Genomic DNA, 16,757 nt, shown 5'->3' on the forward strand with positions numbered 1-16,757 from the left:
TTCAAAGTCCTCCCGTTAGCCCTATACTCAACACATCTGTTATTCCTACCAAAGTGAATTACCTCACACTTCTCCGCATTAAACTCCATCCGCCACCTCTCGGCCCAACTTTGCAACCTGTCTAAGTCTTCCTGCAAACTACGACACCCTTCCTCACTGTCTACCACACCACCGACTTTGGTGTCATCAGCAAATTTGCTAATCCACCCAACTATACCCTCATCCAGATCATTAATAAATATTACAAACAGCAGTGGCCCCAAAACAGATCCCTGAGGTACACCACTTGTAACCGCACTCCATGATGAATATTTACTATCAACCACCACCCTCTGTTTCCTATCCGCTAGCCAATTCCTGATCCAATTTCCTAGATCACCCCCAATCCCATACATCTGCATTTTCTGCAGAAGCCTACCATGGTGAACCTTATCAAACGCCTTACTAAAATCCATATATACCACGTCCACTGCCTTGCCCCCATCCACCTCCTTGGTCACTTTCTCAAAAAACTCAATAAGGTTAGTAAGGCACGACCTACCTGCCACAAAACCATGCTGACTATCACCTATCAATTCATTACTCTCCAAATAACTATAAATCCTATCCCTTATAATTTTTTCCAACATCTTGCCGACAACAGAAGTGAGACTCACCGGTCTATAATTCCCGGGGAAGTCTCTGTTCCCCTTCTTAAACAATGGGACAACATTCGCTAACCTCCAATCTTCTGGTACTATACCAGAGGCCAACGACGACCTGAAGATAAGAGCCAGAGGCTCTGCAATCACTTCTCTTGCCTCCCAGAGAATCCTTGGATAAATCCCATCCGGACCAGGGGATTTATCTATTTTCAGACCCTCCAGAATATCCTGCACATCCTCCTTATCAACTGTAATACTGTCTATTCTACTCCCCTGCAACCCAGTGTCCTCCTCAGCTATATTCATGTCCCCTTGCGTGAACACCGAAGAGAAATATTGGTTCAATGCTTCACCAATCTCCTCCGGTTCCACACATAACTTCCCTCTGCCATCTATAACTGGCCCTAAACTTGCCCTAACCAACCTTCTGTTCTTGACATACCTATAGAACGCCTTAGGATTCTCTTTAACCCTATCCGCCAAAGTCTTCTCATGTCCCCTTTTAGCCCTTCTAAGCTCGCTCTTCAACTCCCTCTTAGCCAATCTAAAGCTTTCTAGTGCACTACCCGAGTGCTCACGTCTCATCCGAACATAAGCCTCCTTTTTCTTTTTAACCAACAAAGAAACTTTTTTGGTGCACCACGGTTCCCTAGCCCTACCAATTCCTCCTTGCCTGACAGGGACATACCTATCACAGACTCGCAGTAGCTGCTCCTTGAAAAAACTCCACATGTCGGACGTTCCCAGTCCCTGTAATCTCCTAGTCCAACCTATGTTTCCTAATTCTCTCCTAATAGCCTCATAATTACCCTTCCCCCAGCTAAAACCACTGGCCCGAGGTTCATGCCTATCCCTTTCCATCACTAAGGTGAACGTAACCGAATTGTGGTCACTATCACCAAAATGCACACCAACTTCCAAGTCTAGCACCTGGTCTGGCTCATTTCCCAGCACCAGATCCAATATAGCCTCACCTCTAGTTGGCCTGTCTACATACTGAGTCAAAAAACCTTCCTGCACGCTTTGAACAAAAACTGACCCCTCTAACGAGCTAGAGCTATAACAATTCCAGTCAATATTAGTCAAGTTAAAATCCCCCATAACAATTGCCCTATTACTTTCACTCCTAAGCAGGATTGACTCCGCAATCCTTTCCTCAACCTCTCTAGAACTTTTAGGAGGTCTATAAAAGACTCCCAACAGGGTGACCTCTCCTCTCCTATTTCTAATCTCCGCCCATACTACCTCAACAGATAAGTCCTCATCAAACCTCCTCTCTGACACTGTGATACAATCTCTGACCAATAATGCTACCCCTCCCCCTCTTCTACCTCCTTCCCTACTTCGACTAAAACATTTGAACCCCGGGACCTGCAGCATCCATTCCTGCCCCTGCTCTATCCATGTCTCTGAAATAGCCACAACATCGAAGTCCCAGGTACTGATCCACGCTGCAAGTTCACCCACTTTATTGCGAATACTCCTGGCATTGAAGTATACACATTTCAAACCCTGCTCCACCCCACCTCTGCAATGCCGTGCATTGCAGTCCCCATCCATGCATCCCTCACTTTCAGCCCCACTACTCAGGATCCCTCCCCCCCCCCGAATCAGTTTAAACCTCCCTGCATGGCCTTAGCAAATTTACCCCCCAGGATATTGGTCCCCTTCTGATTAAGGTGTAGACCATCCTTCTCATAGAGGTCACACCTTCCCCAGTACGAGCCCCAATTGCTTAAGTACCTGAACCCCTCCCTCCTGCACCATCCCCTCAGCCATGAATTCAAACCTTCCCTCTCCCTATTCCTCTCTAAACTATCCCGTGGTACAGGCAAGAGTCCAGAGATAACCACTCTGTCAGTCTTGGCCTTTAGTTTCCACCCCAACTCCATAAATCCCTGCCTAATATCCCCTTCCCCTATCCTCCCTATGTCGTGTGTCCCCACATGTACAATAACTTGTGGTTTATCTCCCTCCCCCCTAAGAGTCCTGAATACCCTGTCAGACACATCCCGGACCCCAGCCCCTGGTAGGCAACACACCAACCCTGAGTCCCTACCTTTAGTTCCGACCCTCCTATCTGTCCCCTTAATTGTGGAGTCCCCAATCACAAGGCCCAGTCTTTTACAGCCCCTAACCACCTGAGCTTTCTCACTCGGCTCACCCCCAGAGATCTGCTCTCTATGCTCAGTTGATTCCTCCTCAACTGTAGCCTCCAGCACCGAAAACCTATTATGGAGGGGAACCGCCCCAGGGGATTGTCTTCCCGATTGCTTCTTACCCCTCCTCCTGGCATTGACCCAAGCCTCATTTCTAGGAGTTACTATTTCTCTATAACTCCTATCAACTTCCACCTCCGCCTCCCGAATTATGCGGAGTTCCTCTAACTCCCCCTCCATCTCCTTTACACGCTCCTCCAGAAGCTGCAATCTAATGCACTTCTTACAACTAAAATCTCCTGAAACACTACTGGATTTCCTCACCACATACATCCCACAGGAGATGCAGCATACTGCCTGAACTGCCATCCCTGAAGCCATTACCAGCAAGAATTTACTTCCTGTCAAGCTCAGGCTACACACCACTTCTCTAAATTCAGACAGAGGGAGTGATGGCTGGACAGGCTCTTCATATAGATAGAGAATTGATAGGTAAAGAGATTGAAATATGAAGACAGATACTACAGGAATAGTTGCAAAAATAATTAGACAGAAGGTACGGAGATAGACAGATAAAGAGTTGGATAGACAGAAAGCAATAAAAAATAAAGAGATAAACAGATTCTGATGGATAATCAGAGATCAGAGAAAGACAGAAGTAGACATATAGGTTGCTGGTGAGGCAGATAAAAGGGATGATTTTAACCCAGCTCTCACAGGGCGGGAACAGGACAGGCAGTGAAGTTAAAATTAAGTTGGGAAGAGCTCTTTTCATTCTTCCAGCCAACCCTCCCTCCACAATCATTTCAATTCAGTACTCTCCATCTAATTTGATCCTAATTAAAAATTCATAGTCATTCATAATCATTCATAGACATCATTGGCGACACAAGCACTGAAAGTGGGGATGTCTAACACAGTCTTCTACCAGCCAGTGACCGACTAGAATTAATGTCTCAGAGCTCCCGAAGCTCTGAGCTTCATTTCCATGGGATCAGAGAATCCTTTGCTTTCTGGTTTTCCATGATTGTGTCAGCTTGCAGATCATTACTTCTGCACTATTAATTGCCTAACCACCCTGGAGTCAGGCTTCCCTCTTGATATGTCAGCCACTTTTGCGCCTGAGTCCTAGGCTGGAGCAAAACAGGGGAGAGGAGGATCAGGAGAAGCAACAAGAGCAAGCACCATACCCTCAGCAACCACACTACCAGCTCTGGGCCTCCTTGGGGTTCAGGCCTGTGTGCAGCTTATTTGGCCCATCTGAGGAGCTGTGCAGGTGGAGGCTATGCTTCTCTCACATCCCTACAATTTTAGGTAGAGCACCCTCCGATTACCTGGGTCATGGGAACATGACATGGCCATGGCACAGATCTCAAACTCACCACTGCCCTGAATTTCTTTGCCACTGGATATTTCAGGCTACATTAGTGGACATTGTTCACACCTCGCAGTTAGCAGCTGCATTTAGCAGATGCTTTGACTCTACTCTTAGCCTGAGCTGAGCAATACAATACCTTCCTCCCCCCCTGCCCCGACCTCAACAGACATCAAGCGAGAGTCTGGAGCAGTGAAATGTCTTCCCTCACATGTAGAACATGAGTAACTGCACAATTATCGAGATACTGGAATACCAGTCAGCAACACTGGTCAATATAGAGACTGTCTCAGTCTGTAACTGATCACGGCGACAACATTGTACATAACTCAGCAAGGTACCTGGGGAACTCCCATAGCACTTTTAAAAAACAGATCATCATTTTCTCCCTGTTTTCCACCCAGTGAGGAACATGGCAGGATGGTTGCTGGGATAAGGAATACTCACTGTAACCCTGGCTGTTGACAACCTTGAGCAGCACAGATGAAGTGGAAGCCAGGGTACAATCATAATCTTTACAGACCATGTGCCAGAAATATTCAAGCCCACCATTTAGATCCATAGACCACCCTTCAATATGCTCTGGATAGAGTTCTGTGCATTGCTGTGTGCTGTATATTGCGCAACACTGAATTGCAGAGGGGACTGTACTCGGGGGAGAAGGGGCAGCAGGAAATTATTTTCATCAAAAGAGGAAGATAGGGAGAAGGAGAGGAACGAGGAACAACCTCATATCCAGAGACGGAAGGGAGCAGCTGATCATTCAACGGTCTTCACACACCCATGTGCTGAGGACTTTGACAAAAGCCCCTCTGCCTTGTTCCATCCTTCAGCACATCCCTGCATTAGGCACCGAAGCACATTCAAACCATTCAGAATAGCTTCTGAATCAATAACTTCTTGACAATGGAAAAAGAGAAGGGCAAAATGAGATGAAGGAAATGAAGGTTGTCTATTGATCAATATGCACCTCATTTTGATTTAAAGTGAACCTTTGGGGCAAATTGGTGACAACAATAATAATAGAACAACACAGTTCTTATTAACTGGTACATGCGTTACAGCAAACAGTAATAAGTGACATATTGATTTAAATGTCTGTCTCTTCTTCATTATTCAAACTTGTGATTGCTGAAGCCACAGTGAATGAGTGTATTTTCCATTCCTATAAAGAGCTGACACAAACCCAATATAAATGACTGCACTGGGCATAGATCACTCCACACACCTTCTAATTGTCTCATCAAGATATTTTTGTGCAAAAGACCTTCTCGAGATGTGTTGCCAATGAATTGCTTTTAACTGGGGGAACTATTAGTGCAAGAGCAGCAACATATTTCAGTGAATTGAAAATGGATGGCGCCACTAATATCGACCCTTCTGTTAGTAAATAAATTAGGGCATTCTGCATCCAATTGCTTTGACATTTACCGCAGTAAGTGACACGTGAAGTACAAAGACAAAAAAAAAACATAGAATCACACAAGTGATAGCACTTTCCAGTGGAGAGCAGTGTGCACCCAGCAATGAGAACTCCATAGTAAAAGTAGCAGAGGCTGACAAAGCACATCCCTTCACAAACCTGCCAGTGTCATTGTATCTGGAAAGTATTCATAGGCTTCAGGCCTGATACACACAGGCCTGAAGCCTATAAAAGCATCATTACATGCATTCTCTTTTCAACTAAAATTTCAATAAAAGGAATGCAAAATTTCTATCCCAAATACAGATTATTCTTTGCATGCTTTGGTCTAGTACTTCAGAAGGAGCTGCTGGAAGGAGATTTGCAGTTGCGCATTCCCCGAGTAGGTGCTCTGAGGAGGAGTTACTATTCTCAGCCACAACTTCAGGGAACAGAATGTAATGATTCACAATGTTCTGAGCGTGTGTCTGATACGGAAGTTGAGAGGCTGGGATTTGGGGGTGTCCATGTCACACTTTACTTGCTAAAGGGCTTTATCCTGTTGAGGTTTGTTCTCATTGTACTCTATTAAGGCTGAATTTGTAATGGAGAGTGTAGGTGGAAAGAAAATCATTTTGATGAGGACCCAAATGAATAATGTAGCAAGGAACCACAATTCTTCTATTAATAATAATCTCTTACTTGACTCTTTTTTAATCAGTAGCAACTTACACTTATACCGCACCTTTAACATGGTTACAAATCCCAAGGTGCCTCACAGGAACATTATCAAACCAAATTTGATACTGAGTTACATAAAGAAATAATAGGAGAATTGCCCAAAAGCTTGTCAAAGAGGTCGGTTTCAAGGAGCATATTAAAGGAGACAGAGGGAGGGAAAGAGAGAGATTTAGAGAGGGAATTTCTAGCTGAAGGCAGGGTTGTCAATGGTGGAATGATGCAAATTAGGGATGTGGAAGAGGTTAGAATTGTAGGTGCTCAGGGATTTTGGAGAGAAACAAGGAGGGGTGAGGCAATTTTAAAAAGAGGAAACCAGTTGGGTCACACTTTGTGCATTTGTGCGGTTCCTGAATTAAGTGCTAGTGTTTCAGTTGCATCATCCTGCAATAGAAAAGACAAGCTACCAAGTGGTAATCAGTGAGCATGTCTATACCTGTGAATCCATGGAGACAGAGACACTGGTAGCCTCCAGGTACATTGTAGCAGCTGCCATTATGTTGACATGGTTGGAGCTCACACTCGTTCACATCCAGCTCGCACAAAACCCCGTAATATCCCATTTCACAATTGCACTGGAATCTGAGGAAGAGAGACACACGTGCACACAAAATAAATTAACAATCAAGCGATAAAACACTTTGTATGTTATCCATCTGCCTCACTATTGATTCTGCTTTTGCTTTTATTCAGGATTTGTTGAGGCAGTGTGATTGGCTAGTGCTGCTCATCCTAATTTCGGCCAATACCAGAGTTGATTTGGCTCACACACGTCTATTTTGTTTCACTCAGGTTGCGGTAGACTCCAAGTGAAAATCAGTTTAAAAAGGGCACAGTTTAGACAGGAATAGTGAAGATGGAGATTGGCCCCCGAGTCCAAAATGTTGCCCCGAAACTGGAAAATCCTGCCCGAGGTCAATGACCTTTGCACGGTCTGTGTCACACCTGCTACGATTCCCGTGGTGGGAGAGACAGGAAAATTCCGGTGTGTCTCTTAACTGTAAGAAGTCTCACAACACCAGGTTAAAGTCCAACAGGTTTATTTGGTAGCACGAGCTTTCGGAGCACTGCTCCTTCATCAGGTGAGTCACTTGATGAAGAAGCAGCGCTCCGAAACTCGTGTTACCAAATAAACCTGTTGCACTTTAACCTGGGGTTGTGACTTCTTACTGTGCCCACCACTGTCCAACGCCGGCATCTCCACATCATGTCTTAACGGAAGTCTTGTTCCAACTCAAACTTCTCCTTCATTGCTAAGCCTTTGTTAATTTGATAGACACTGAGCATGTGCCACATCTATTATGTGGAGATGCTGGCGTTGGACTGGGGTGAACACAGTAAGAAGTCTCACAACACCAGGTTAAAGTCCAACAGGTTTATTTGGTAGCAAATACCATGAGCTTTCGGAGCACTGCTCCTTCATCAGATGGAGTGGAAATGTGCTCTCAAACAGTGCAAACAGACAAAATCAAGTTGCAGAATACTGATTAGAATGCGAATCCTACAGCCAGCCAGGTCTTAAAGGTACAGACAATGTGGGTGGAGGGAACTTTAAACACAGGTTAAAGAGATGTGTATTGTCTCCAGACAGAACAGCTAGTGAGATTCTGCAAGCCCAGGAGGCAAGCTGTGGGGGTTACTGATAATGTGACATAATCCAACATCCCGGTTTAGGCCGTCGTCATGTGTGCGGAACTTGGCTATCAGTTTCTGTTCAGCAACTCTGCGCTGTCGTGTGTCGTGAAGGCCGCCTTGGAGAACGCTTACCTGAAGATCAGAGGCTGAATGCCCGTGACTGCTGAAGTGCTCCCCCACAGGAAGAGAACAGTCTTGCCTGGTGATTGTCGAGCGGTGTTCATTCATCCATTGTCGTAGCGTCTGCATGGTTTCCCCAATGTACCAGGCCTCGGGACATCCTTTCCTGCAGCGTATCACGTAGACAATGTTGGCCGAGTTGCAAGAGTAGGTATCGTGTACCTGGTAGATGGTGTTCTCACGTGAGATGATGGCATCCGTGTCGATGATCCGGCACGTCTTGCAGAGGTTGCTGTGGCAGGGTTGTGTGGTGTCGTGGTCACTGTTCTCCTGAAGGCTGGGTCGTTTGCTGCGGACAATGGTCTGTTTGAGGTTGCGTGGTTGTTTGAAGGCAAGAAGTGGGGGTGTGGGGATGGCCTTGGTGAGATGTTCGTCTTCATCAATGACATGTTGAAGGCTCCGGAGGAGATGCCGTAGCTTCTCTGCTCTGGGGGAGTACTGGATGACGAAGGGTACTCTGTTCACCGTGTCCCGTGTTTGTCTTCTAAGGAGGTCGGTGCGGTTTTTCGCTGTGGCGCATCGGAACTGTTGATCGATGAGTCGAGCGCCATATCCTGTTCTTATGAGAGCATCTTTCAGCGTCTGGAGGTGTCTGTTGCGATCCTCCTCATCCGAGCAGATCCTGTGTATTCGGAGGGCTTGTCCGTAGGGGATGGCTTCTTTAACGTGTTTAGGGTGGAAGCTGGAGAAGTGGAGCATCATGAGGTTATCCGTGGGCTTGCGGTACAGTGAGGTGCTGAGGTGACCGTCCTTAATGGAGATACGTGTGTCCAAGAATGCAACCGATTCTGGAGAGTAGTCCATGGTGAGTCTGATGGTGGGATGGAACTTGTTGATGTCATCATATAGTTGTTTCAGTGATTGCTCACCATGACTCCAAAGGAAGAAAATATCATCGATGTATCTAGTGTATAGCATCGGTTGAAGGTCCTGTGCGGTGAAGAAGTCTTGTTCGAACCTGTGCATGAAGATGTTGGCATATTGAGGTGTGAATTTGGTCCCCATGGCTGTTCCGTGTGTCTGGATGAAGAACTGGTTGTTGAAGGTGAAGACATTGTGGTCCAGGATGAAGCGGATGAGTTGTAAAATTGCATCTGGAAACTGGCAGTTGACGGCATTGAGTACTGAGGCCGTTGCAGCAATGCCATCATCGTGGGGGATGCTGGTGTAGAGTGCTGAGACATCCATTGTGACGAGGAGTGCTCCTGGTTCAACTGCTCCATGTGTGCTGAGTTTCTGGAGGAAGTCTGTAGTGTTGCGACAAAAGCTGGGGGTTCTTTGTACAATGGGTTTCAAGATGCCCTCGACATAGCCGGAGAGGTTCTCGCACAGGGTTCCATTGCCTGAAACGATGGGACGGCCGGGTGTGTTTGCCTTGTGTATCTTTGGGAGGCAGTAAAGATCTCCAACGCGTGCAGTACGTGGGATGAGAGCATGGAGGGTGTTTTGAAGGTCCGGATCAAAGGTTTTGATCAGAGTGTTGGGTTGACGGGTGTGTTCTTTGGTCGGATCTGTGGGTAACTGTCTGTAGTGTTCCTCATTGTTCAGTTGTCGGTACACTTCTTTGCAGTAATCCATTCTGTTCAGTATGACGATGGCCCCTCCTTTGTCTGCTGGTTTGATGACAATGTTGCGGTTGGTCTTGAGAGCGTGGATAGCGTTGCATTGTGCTTGGGTGATGTTCGGAGCTGTCTTGTGAGTGCGGCTGATGAATTTGGTGTTGACGCACCTCCTGATGGCTTGGGCATACATGTCAAGTCGAGGGCAGCGGCCTTCCGGAGGAGTCCAATTCGACTCTTTCCTCTTCGGATGCACTGTGGATCTCTCTGTCTGCTGTTCCGGTTCATTGGCTGTCTCATTGTGTTCACTGTTGGCCTCTTGGGGTTTGTGGAAGAACTCCCGCAGCCTCATTCGCCTGATGAATTCCTCTGTGTCCGCTGCGAGACTGATGGGGTCTATTTTGGTAGTGGGACAAAAGTTGAGCCCTCGGCTGAGAACTTCGATTTCATCTGGCTGAAGTGTGTAGTCCGATAAGTTGACAATGGACTTTCCTGCAGTGGTACTGTTTTCTAATGTGGTACCGGGGGAGGCTTGGTTGCTGCTGGTGGTGATGCCGAGTTTCTCGAGTTTCCTGTTCTTGGTGTGCATGTAGATGGTGTAGTTCCTTTGTCTCGTCCTGTTCTCTTCCAGTGGGGGAGCACTTCAGCAGTCACGGGCATTCAGCCTTGGATCTTCAGGTAAGCGTTCTCCAAGGCGGCCTTCACGACACACGACAGCGCAGAGTCGCTGAACAGAAACTGATAGCCAAGTTCCGCACACATGACGACGGCCTAAACCGGGATGTTGGATTTATGTCACATTATCAGTAACCCCCACAGCCTGCCTCCTGGGCTGCAGAATCTCACTAGCTGTTCTGTCTGGAGACAATACACATCTCTTTAACCTGTGTTTAAAGTTCCCTCCACCCACATTGTCTGTACCTTTAAGACCTGGCTGACTGTAGGATTCGCATTCTAATCAGTATTCTGCAACTTGATTTTGTCTGTGTGCACTGTTTGAGAGCACATTTCCACTCCATCTGACGAAGGAGCAGTGCTCTGAAAGCTCATGGTATTTGCTACCAAATAAACCTGTTGGACTTTAACCTGGTGTTGTGAGACTTCTTACTGTCTACATCTGTTACACAGTGATCTCAAAGGAATTATTGTTTTTCCATGAAAATTGTTTGCATTATTTATTGGGGGTTTTCTCTGTTTCTAATTTACGTGTATGGAAGTCTTTAAAGATGGTAAATCGGGAGATTAGACCGATATATTGGGGTTGTTGATGGATGAAACAAACTGGGAAGCAGGATAGTACGGTGACAATTGCTGAGCGTAGTTGTGTCTTCTCACCTGAGTTGCAAAGTTGTGGGTTCAGTGACAGGTAGTGCTGCGTTATCAGAGGGGTCCGCTTTCGGGGGAGACCTGAAACTGGGACTCTTTCTGCCTTCCAGGGTGAATGTAAAGGATCCCTTAGTACAATTTTGAGGAAGAATTCTTCCCGTTGTCCTGGCCAATATTTATCCCTCTATCAACATCACAAATACAGATCATCTGATCACTATCACATTTGTGGAGTCTTGCTCTGCATACATCAGCCTTCACGCTTCCTACATTCCAACAAGAGTACCTCATTGGCTGTGAAGTATTTTGGGACATCCTTAGATTGTGAAATACGTTATATAAATGCAAATATTTCCCCATTTCTTTTTTGGGTGTTAATGGGCTAAATGACTATGAAAGGTCCTCTGTTCATGGAAAGGAGTCTCACAGAGGCCTACCTTCTAGGAGGGAAAGGTTGTTATATTTTACGGTGCTCATAGAAATCATAGAACCCTACAGTACAGAAAGAGGCCATTCGGCCCATCGAGTCTGCACCGACCACAATCTCACCCAGGCCCTACCCCCATATTCCTACATATTTTACCCACTAATCCCTCTAACCTATGCATCTCAGGACACTAAGGGGCAATTTTAGCACGGCCAGTCAACCTAACCCGCACATCTTTGGACTGTGGGAGGAAACCGGAGCACCCGGAGGAAACCCACGCTGATACGAGGAGAATGTGCAAACACCACACAGCTGTTCAGGATTCATCTGTTTCTACATTTTGGAGATAGAGAAGAGCTTCTCAACAACCCCCATCCCCCACCCCTCTCATCATCAATAGGAAATGGTTTCAGGCTGTTTCATACATGCACAGCAGCAGATGGAGTGAACACATTCCCTCATAGAGTGTTTTCCTTTTTGCAAAGAAGAATTAGGTAAATGTGAATCTTAAAGTTGTGTAATGAATTGTAACACTGTTTTTGTTAAATAAGACCAGAGTGACTTTCTGCACATTAGGAATATTGAATAATAATAATTCACAATCCATTAGGTGGAAGCACAGTGAAAATATCTTGTCATTAAGACCTCTCTCAGAATAAACAAAGGCAATTTTTTAAAAAAAAATGCCTTTTAATCCATTGCAGCCTTCAGGCAGTGAAGTTGAGTCAACTGGTGCAAATGAGGCAGCGGGCGGAGGGAAAAAGAGAGCAGCCAGCATTTTTTGCTCAAGATCATGATTTGACTGGAAAATGTTGACTTTAAGAGCTCAAAGTGAACCCTGGAATCATGAGAGAGCCAGGCTTGGACCCCAAGTTATCAAGTCAGCTGTGGATCAGCCCCCGAGTTAACCCCAGTTGAACTCAGAATTCCAACCTCACAATTCCATTGCTGCACTAAGGAAGTGCTGCTCTGTCGAAGTGCTATCTTTCAGGTGTAATGTTACAGGTGGATTTGCAGGAATCTTAAGGCATCATTTTCATAGAACAATAGAAACATAAGGTAGGATTTTCCGGCCGCGCTCGCTTTAAGGTTGGAAAATCCCGCCCGAGGTCAACAGACCTTTGCATGGTCCGTGTCCTTGCCCGCTACAATTCCCATGGCAGGTGGGACAGGAAAATTCAGCTCATAGAATCCCTACAGTGCAGAAAGAGGCCGTTCAGCCCATCAAGCCTGCATCAACAATAACAATCCCACCCACACATCTTTGGAGTGTGGGAGGAAACCGGAGCACCCGGAGGAAATCCATTCAGGCACGGGGAGAATGTGCAAACTCCACACAGTCACCCAAGGCTGGACTTGAAAGAGTCTTGAGGAAGAGTGGCCAAGTTCACCCCAATGTGCTGACCAACATTCATCCTCAACTCAAATTAAATAAGGGCTGATCATCCAATAATTATTGTGCGCAATTGGCTGTTGTAGTTCATCGCATTACAACAATAACTACAATTCATATCAAATACCAAAGCAAAATACGGTGGAGCCTGTTAAAGAGTCAGTATTGAAAATACTCAGCAGCTCAGGCAGAATCTGTGGAAATAGAGACAGAGTTAATGTTTCAGGCTGATGACCTTCCATAAGATCTGGGGCATCCCGAGGTTGTGATAAGCCTGATATAAATGTGAGGCTTTCTTTTTAACATGAAATTTCTAATCTTCATTAGAAGATTCCTTCTGCACTGCAGGGTTTTTATGATTCATAGAATCATAGAAACCCTACAGTACAGAAAGAGGCCATTCGGCCCATCGGGTCTGCACCGACCACAATCCCACCGAGGCCCTACCCCCATATCCCCACATATTTACCTGCTAATCCCTTTAACCTACACATCTCAGGACACTAAGGGCAATTTTAGCATGGCCAATCAACCTAACCCGCACATCTTTGGACTGTGGGAGGAAACCAGACCACCCGGAGGAAACCCACACAGACACGAGGAGAATGTGCAAACTCCACACAGACAGTGACCCAAGCCGGGAATCGAACCCAGGTCCCTGGAGCTGTGAAACAACAGTGCTAACCACTGTGCTACCGTGCCGCCCTTAGATTAGAAGAGTGCATGTGAGGAGTCATATCCCAACCTGCCTTAGCACTACTCCTGATCAGTGAAGGAACAGAAGAGAAGAGAAAATAAAAGACTACAATATGTAATGTTTTAAAAACCATAATTTGTCTCCAGTGGTACAAAGAAATGGCAGAAAATTACCAGCAATTTTATTGTAGAGATAAGTTCCGGAACACTGTTGAGTGAAAGGGATAACCAAATAATTTGAACAAGGGTTTGCTGATATTTCTTCTAACAAAAAATGTAGAAGTTGAAAGTGCAGATAGATCTAATTTGGTTCCATTTCATTCTTCAGGCTATTTCTGTTCTAACCAAGAGTACTGATGATGGCAACTAGGAGGAGCTGTTGGGTTTAATGACATAGAATAGTGGGATTAATGTCCAGAGCTGGTAATGCAGCAATAATTCTGTTTCTCTTGCTCTCTCTCTCTCCGCTCCCCCCCGCCGCCCCCCACCGCGCACGCACACACACACACAAACACAAAACTGTGGATCAGAGCATGGCTCCAATTTGCTCACCCTCAAGACTCTGACCCACACTCTCCAAAAGCTCCACTGCCCCATGAGGAAGTACAAACATCACAAAATCACTACCAGCAGGTTTGCTTCAACCAAACAGATTAGTAGCTCTGACCTGAACATTCCCACTGGTTTTCAGGGCCGAGCAGGTTTAGGGCTCCCAGTGGAGCTGCGAATCTGCCGCACAATCTGATCTTGGCAATCTTCACTGGAAAGCTATTTTTATTCTGCCTTCCCAACCTCACACGATTTTCATGTGGGTTGGGAAGGCCCAGGGTGAAAAATATAAAGGAGAAGCTATGGTTTTGAAGAAGGCCATTCAGCCTGTCATTTCCATGTTAGGTCTTTGTAAGAGCAAACTCAACTATTCCTGTTCCAGTAGCCTTTCCATACAGCCCTGGAGTTTTTTGCTCTTCAGTTAATTATTCAATCCCATTTTGAAGGAATTTATGGTCTTCTCCAAAAGTGGAAATATTCTCTCTGTACCCACTCTGTCAAAATGTTTAATCATTTTAAGGATCTCTATGAGGTCACCCTTCAGCCTTTTGTTTCCAATGGAAAAGAAAGCCAGCTTGCTAATCCTTTGCTGAAATATATATACCACACATTTCAAAACGCACCAAAACCTGTCCATTGTAAGGACACAATCTTCATGTTGTTGGTGTCGATTTAACCCTAAAGAGGAGCCTCATGGGGAAGCCATAGAACCATAGAAATGATACAGCATAGTTCCTCCTGTCTTCTCTATCTTTACCCCCTCACAATTTTGTATACCTCAATCATGTCACCCCTCAGCCTTCTCTGTTCCAAGGAAAACAACCCCAGACTCTTCAATCTCTCCTCGCAGATACAATTCTTCAGCCCTGGTAATATTCTAGTAAACCGCCTTTGCACTCTCTCCAGAGCAATTACATCCTTCCTGTAATATGGTGACCAGAACTGCACACAATACTACAGATGTGGCCTCACCAGTGTCTTACACAATTCGATCATTATATCCCTACTTCCGTATTCTATACTTCTGCATTGAAGGAGAGCATTCTAAATGCCTTCTTTACAACCTTATCTACTCAGATTGCTATCTTCAGGGACCTGTGCATTTGCATGCTCAGATCTCTCACTTTATCTTGCCTCTCAGTATATTTCTGTTTATTTTGTCTTCCCTTTTACTGTTTGACCTCCCTAAATTCACTTACCACAATTGAACTCCATCTGTCACTTTCCTGCTCACTCCAGCAACCTATTTCACTTTGGAGCTTACAGTTATCCTCTACAGGACCCACTACAGAGCCAATTTTTCTGTTGTCCACAAATTTATCAATTGTGCTCCCCACATGCAAGTCCAAATCGTTAATATACAAAAGAAACAGCAGGGATCCCAATATTGAGCCCTGTGGAACAACACTTGAATCAGCTTTCCATTCACAAGGGCAGCCATCGGCCATTGCCCGTTGTTTCCTGTTACTAAGCCAATTTTGGATCCAATTTGCCACATTACCCTGTACCCCATGGGGTTTTACTTTTTTGACCAGTCTGCCATGTGGACTTAAGTTATTCTTGTGACTATCATAAGCTTTCTTTTTCTGTTTTCAGTTTATCCAGTGAGAAGTCTGGAATATCACAAAAGGTAAGTGTGAAATGTTGTTAGGTGCTGTTCTGTAATGTAGATGTCTTTTTAACACAGTAACTCATTGACTGGAACTTTCCAGTCATTCATGCCTGTGGAATCTTTCGGCCTCTTCAGCTGCGCACCCCTGCCACAGATTTCACGGTGATGAAGGGTGCATTCAATGGGGAACTCCATTGACAACAGCGGAACCAGAAGATTCCGTTGCCAGCCAATGGTGGGTTGCGAGGTAAATCCCGCCCATTGTCCTGCAGAGGTAACTTGACCCTTACGTTTACCAGCATTGTGTTCTCACACATTATAAAAAAACACATCACAAACCTGACCCCTGTGTAAAAAGACAAAAGTTAAAGTTTATTTATTAGTCACAAGTAAGACTTACATTAACAGTACAATGAAGTTACTATGAAATTCCCCTAGTCGCCACACTCTAGTGCTTGTTCGGGTCAATGCACCTAACCAGCACGTCTTTCAGACTGTGGGAGGAAACCGGAGCACCCAGAGGAAACCCACGCAGACACGGGGAGAACGTGCAAACTCCACACAGATAGTGACCCAAACTGGGAATCAAACTTGGGTCCCTGGTGCTGTGAGGCAGTGAACCACTCTGCCATCATGCCACCCCTCTCAAGCAAAGACACACATGGATCGGGTGTGCATTTTGGAAAGTGCAAAAATGCAGCAGGTGCAGCTCCCAAAGGAAGCTCCTCTTCCTGATTAAACCATGATAAGAACAACTCGGACAATCTTTTCTTCCGGCCCAGCTTCACCTTCACAGAAAAGGAGGTGTAGGTGGGTTCCTTTCCGAAGCCAACAGAGTCACATTTAATTCTAGTCCCCTCATGATTCTTAACTTTTCAAACAAAGTACACTTGGTCCCATTAACAGGAAGGGGTTTTCTGTTTGCCTCAGAGCTTTCTGGAATCAATCGCCCCGTATTTCCTTGGGCTTCTTGCTGCTATATTGCTGTAATTTTGCCAAGCATGTTCTGGAAACTCCACTTTTGTGCAAATGGCAGTTAAAACATGAATTTTCTATAAATAT

General features: G+C 45.5%; 1 protein-coding gene across 5 annotated transcripts in view; it reads right to left on the reverse strand.

The window, feature by feature from the left end:
• Nucleotides 1-14,296, reverse strand: part of LOC144493796 (uncharacterized) — a 293,145-nt gene extending 278,849 nt beyond the window's left edge. For 3 of the 5 annotated variants that reach the window (XM_078213296.1, XM_078213295.1, XM_078213297.1), the window contains exons 1-2: nucleotides 14,087-14,272; nucleotides 6,755-6,900 (exon numbers count right to left, since the gene is read on the reverse strand). In XM_078213296.1, the coding sequence (XP_078069422.1) occupies nucleotides 6,755-6,881 (127 nt within the window). In that variant the 5' untranslated portion in view covers nucleotides 6,882-6,900; nucleotides 14,087-14,272. Of the gene's footprint in view, nucleotides 1-6,754; nucleotides 6,901-14,086 lie in introns of all 5 variants that reach the window. The other 2 variants (XM_078213293.1, XM_078213294.1) reach the window with 2 other exon arrangements.
• Nucleotides 14,297-16,757: the final 2,461 nt, after the last annotated feature.

This window comes from Mustelus asterias, chromosome 5 (genome assembly GCF_964213995.1).
Source record: "Mustelus asterias chromosome 5, sMusAst1.hap1.1, whole genome shotgun sequence".
Lineage (NCBI taxonomy): Eukaryota > Metazoa > Chordata > Chondrichthyes > Carcharhiniformes > Triakidae > Mustelus > Mustelus asterias.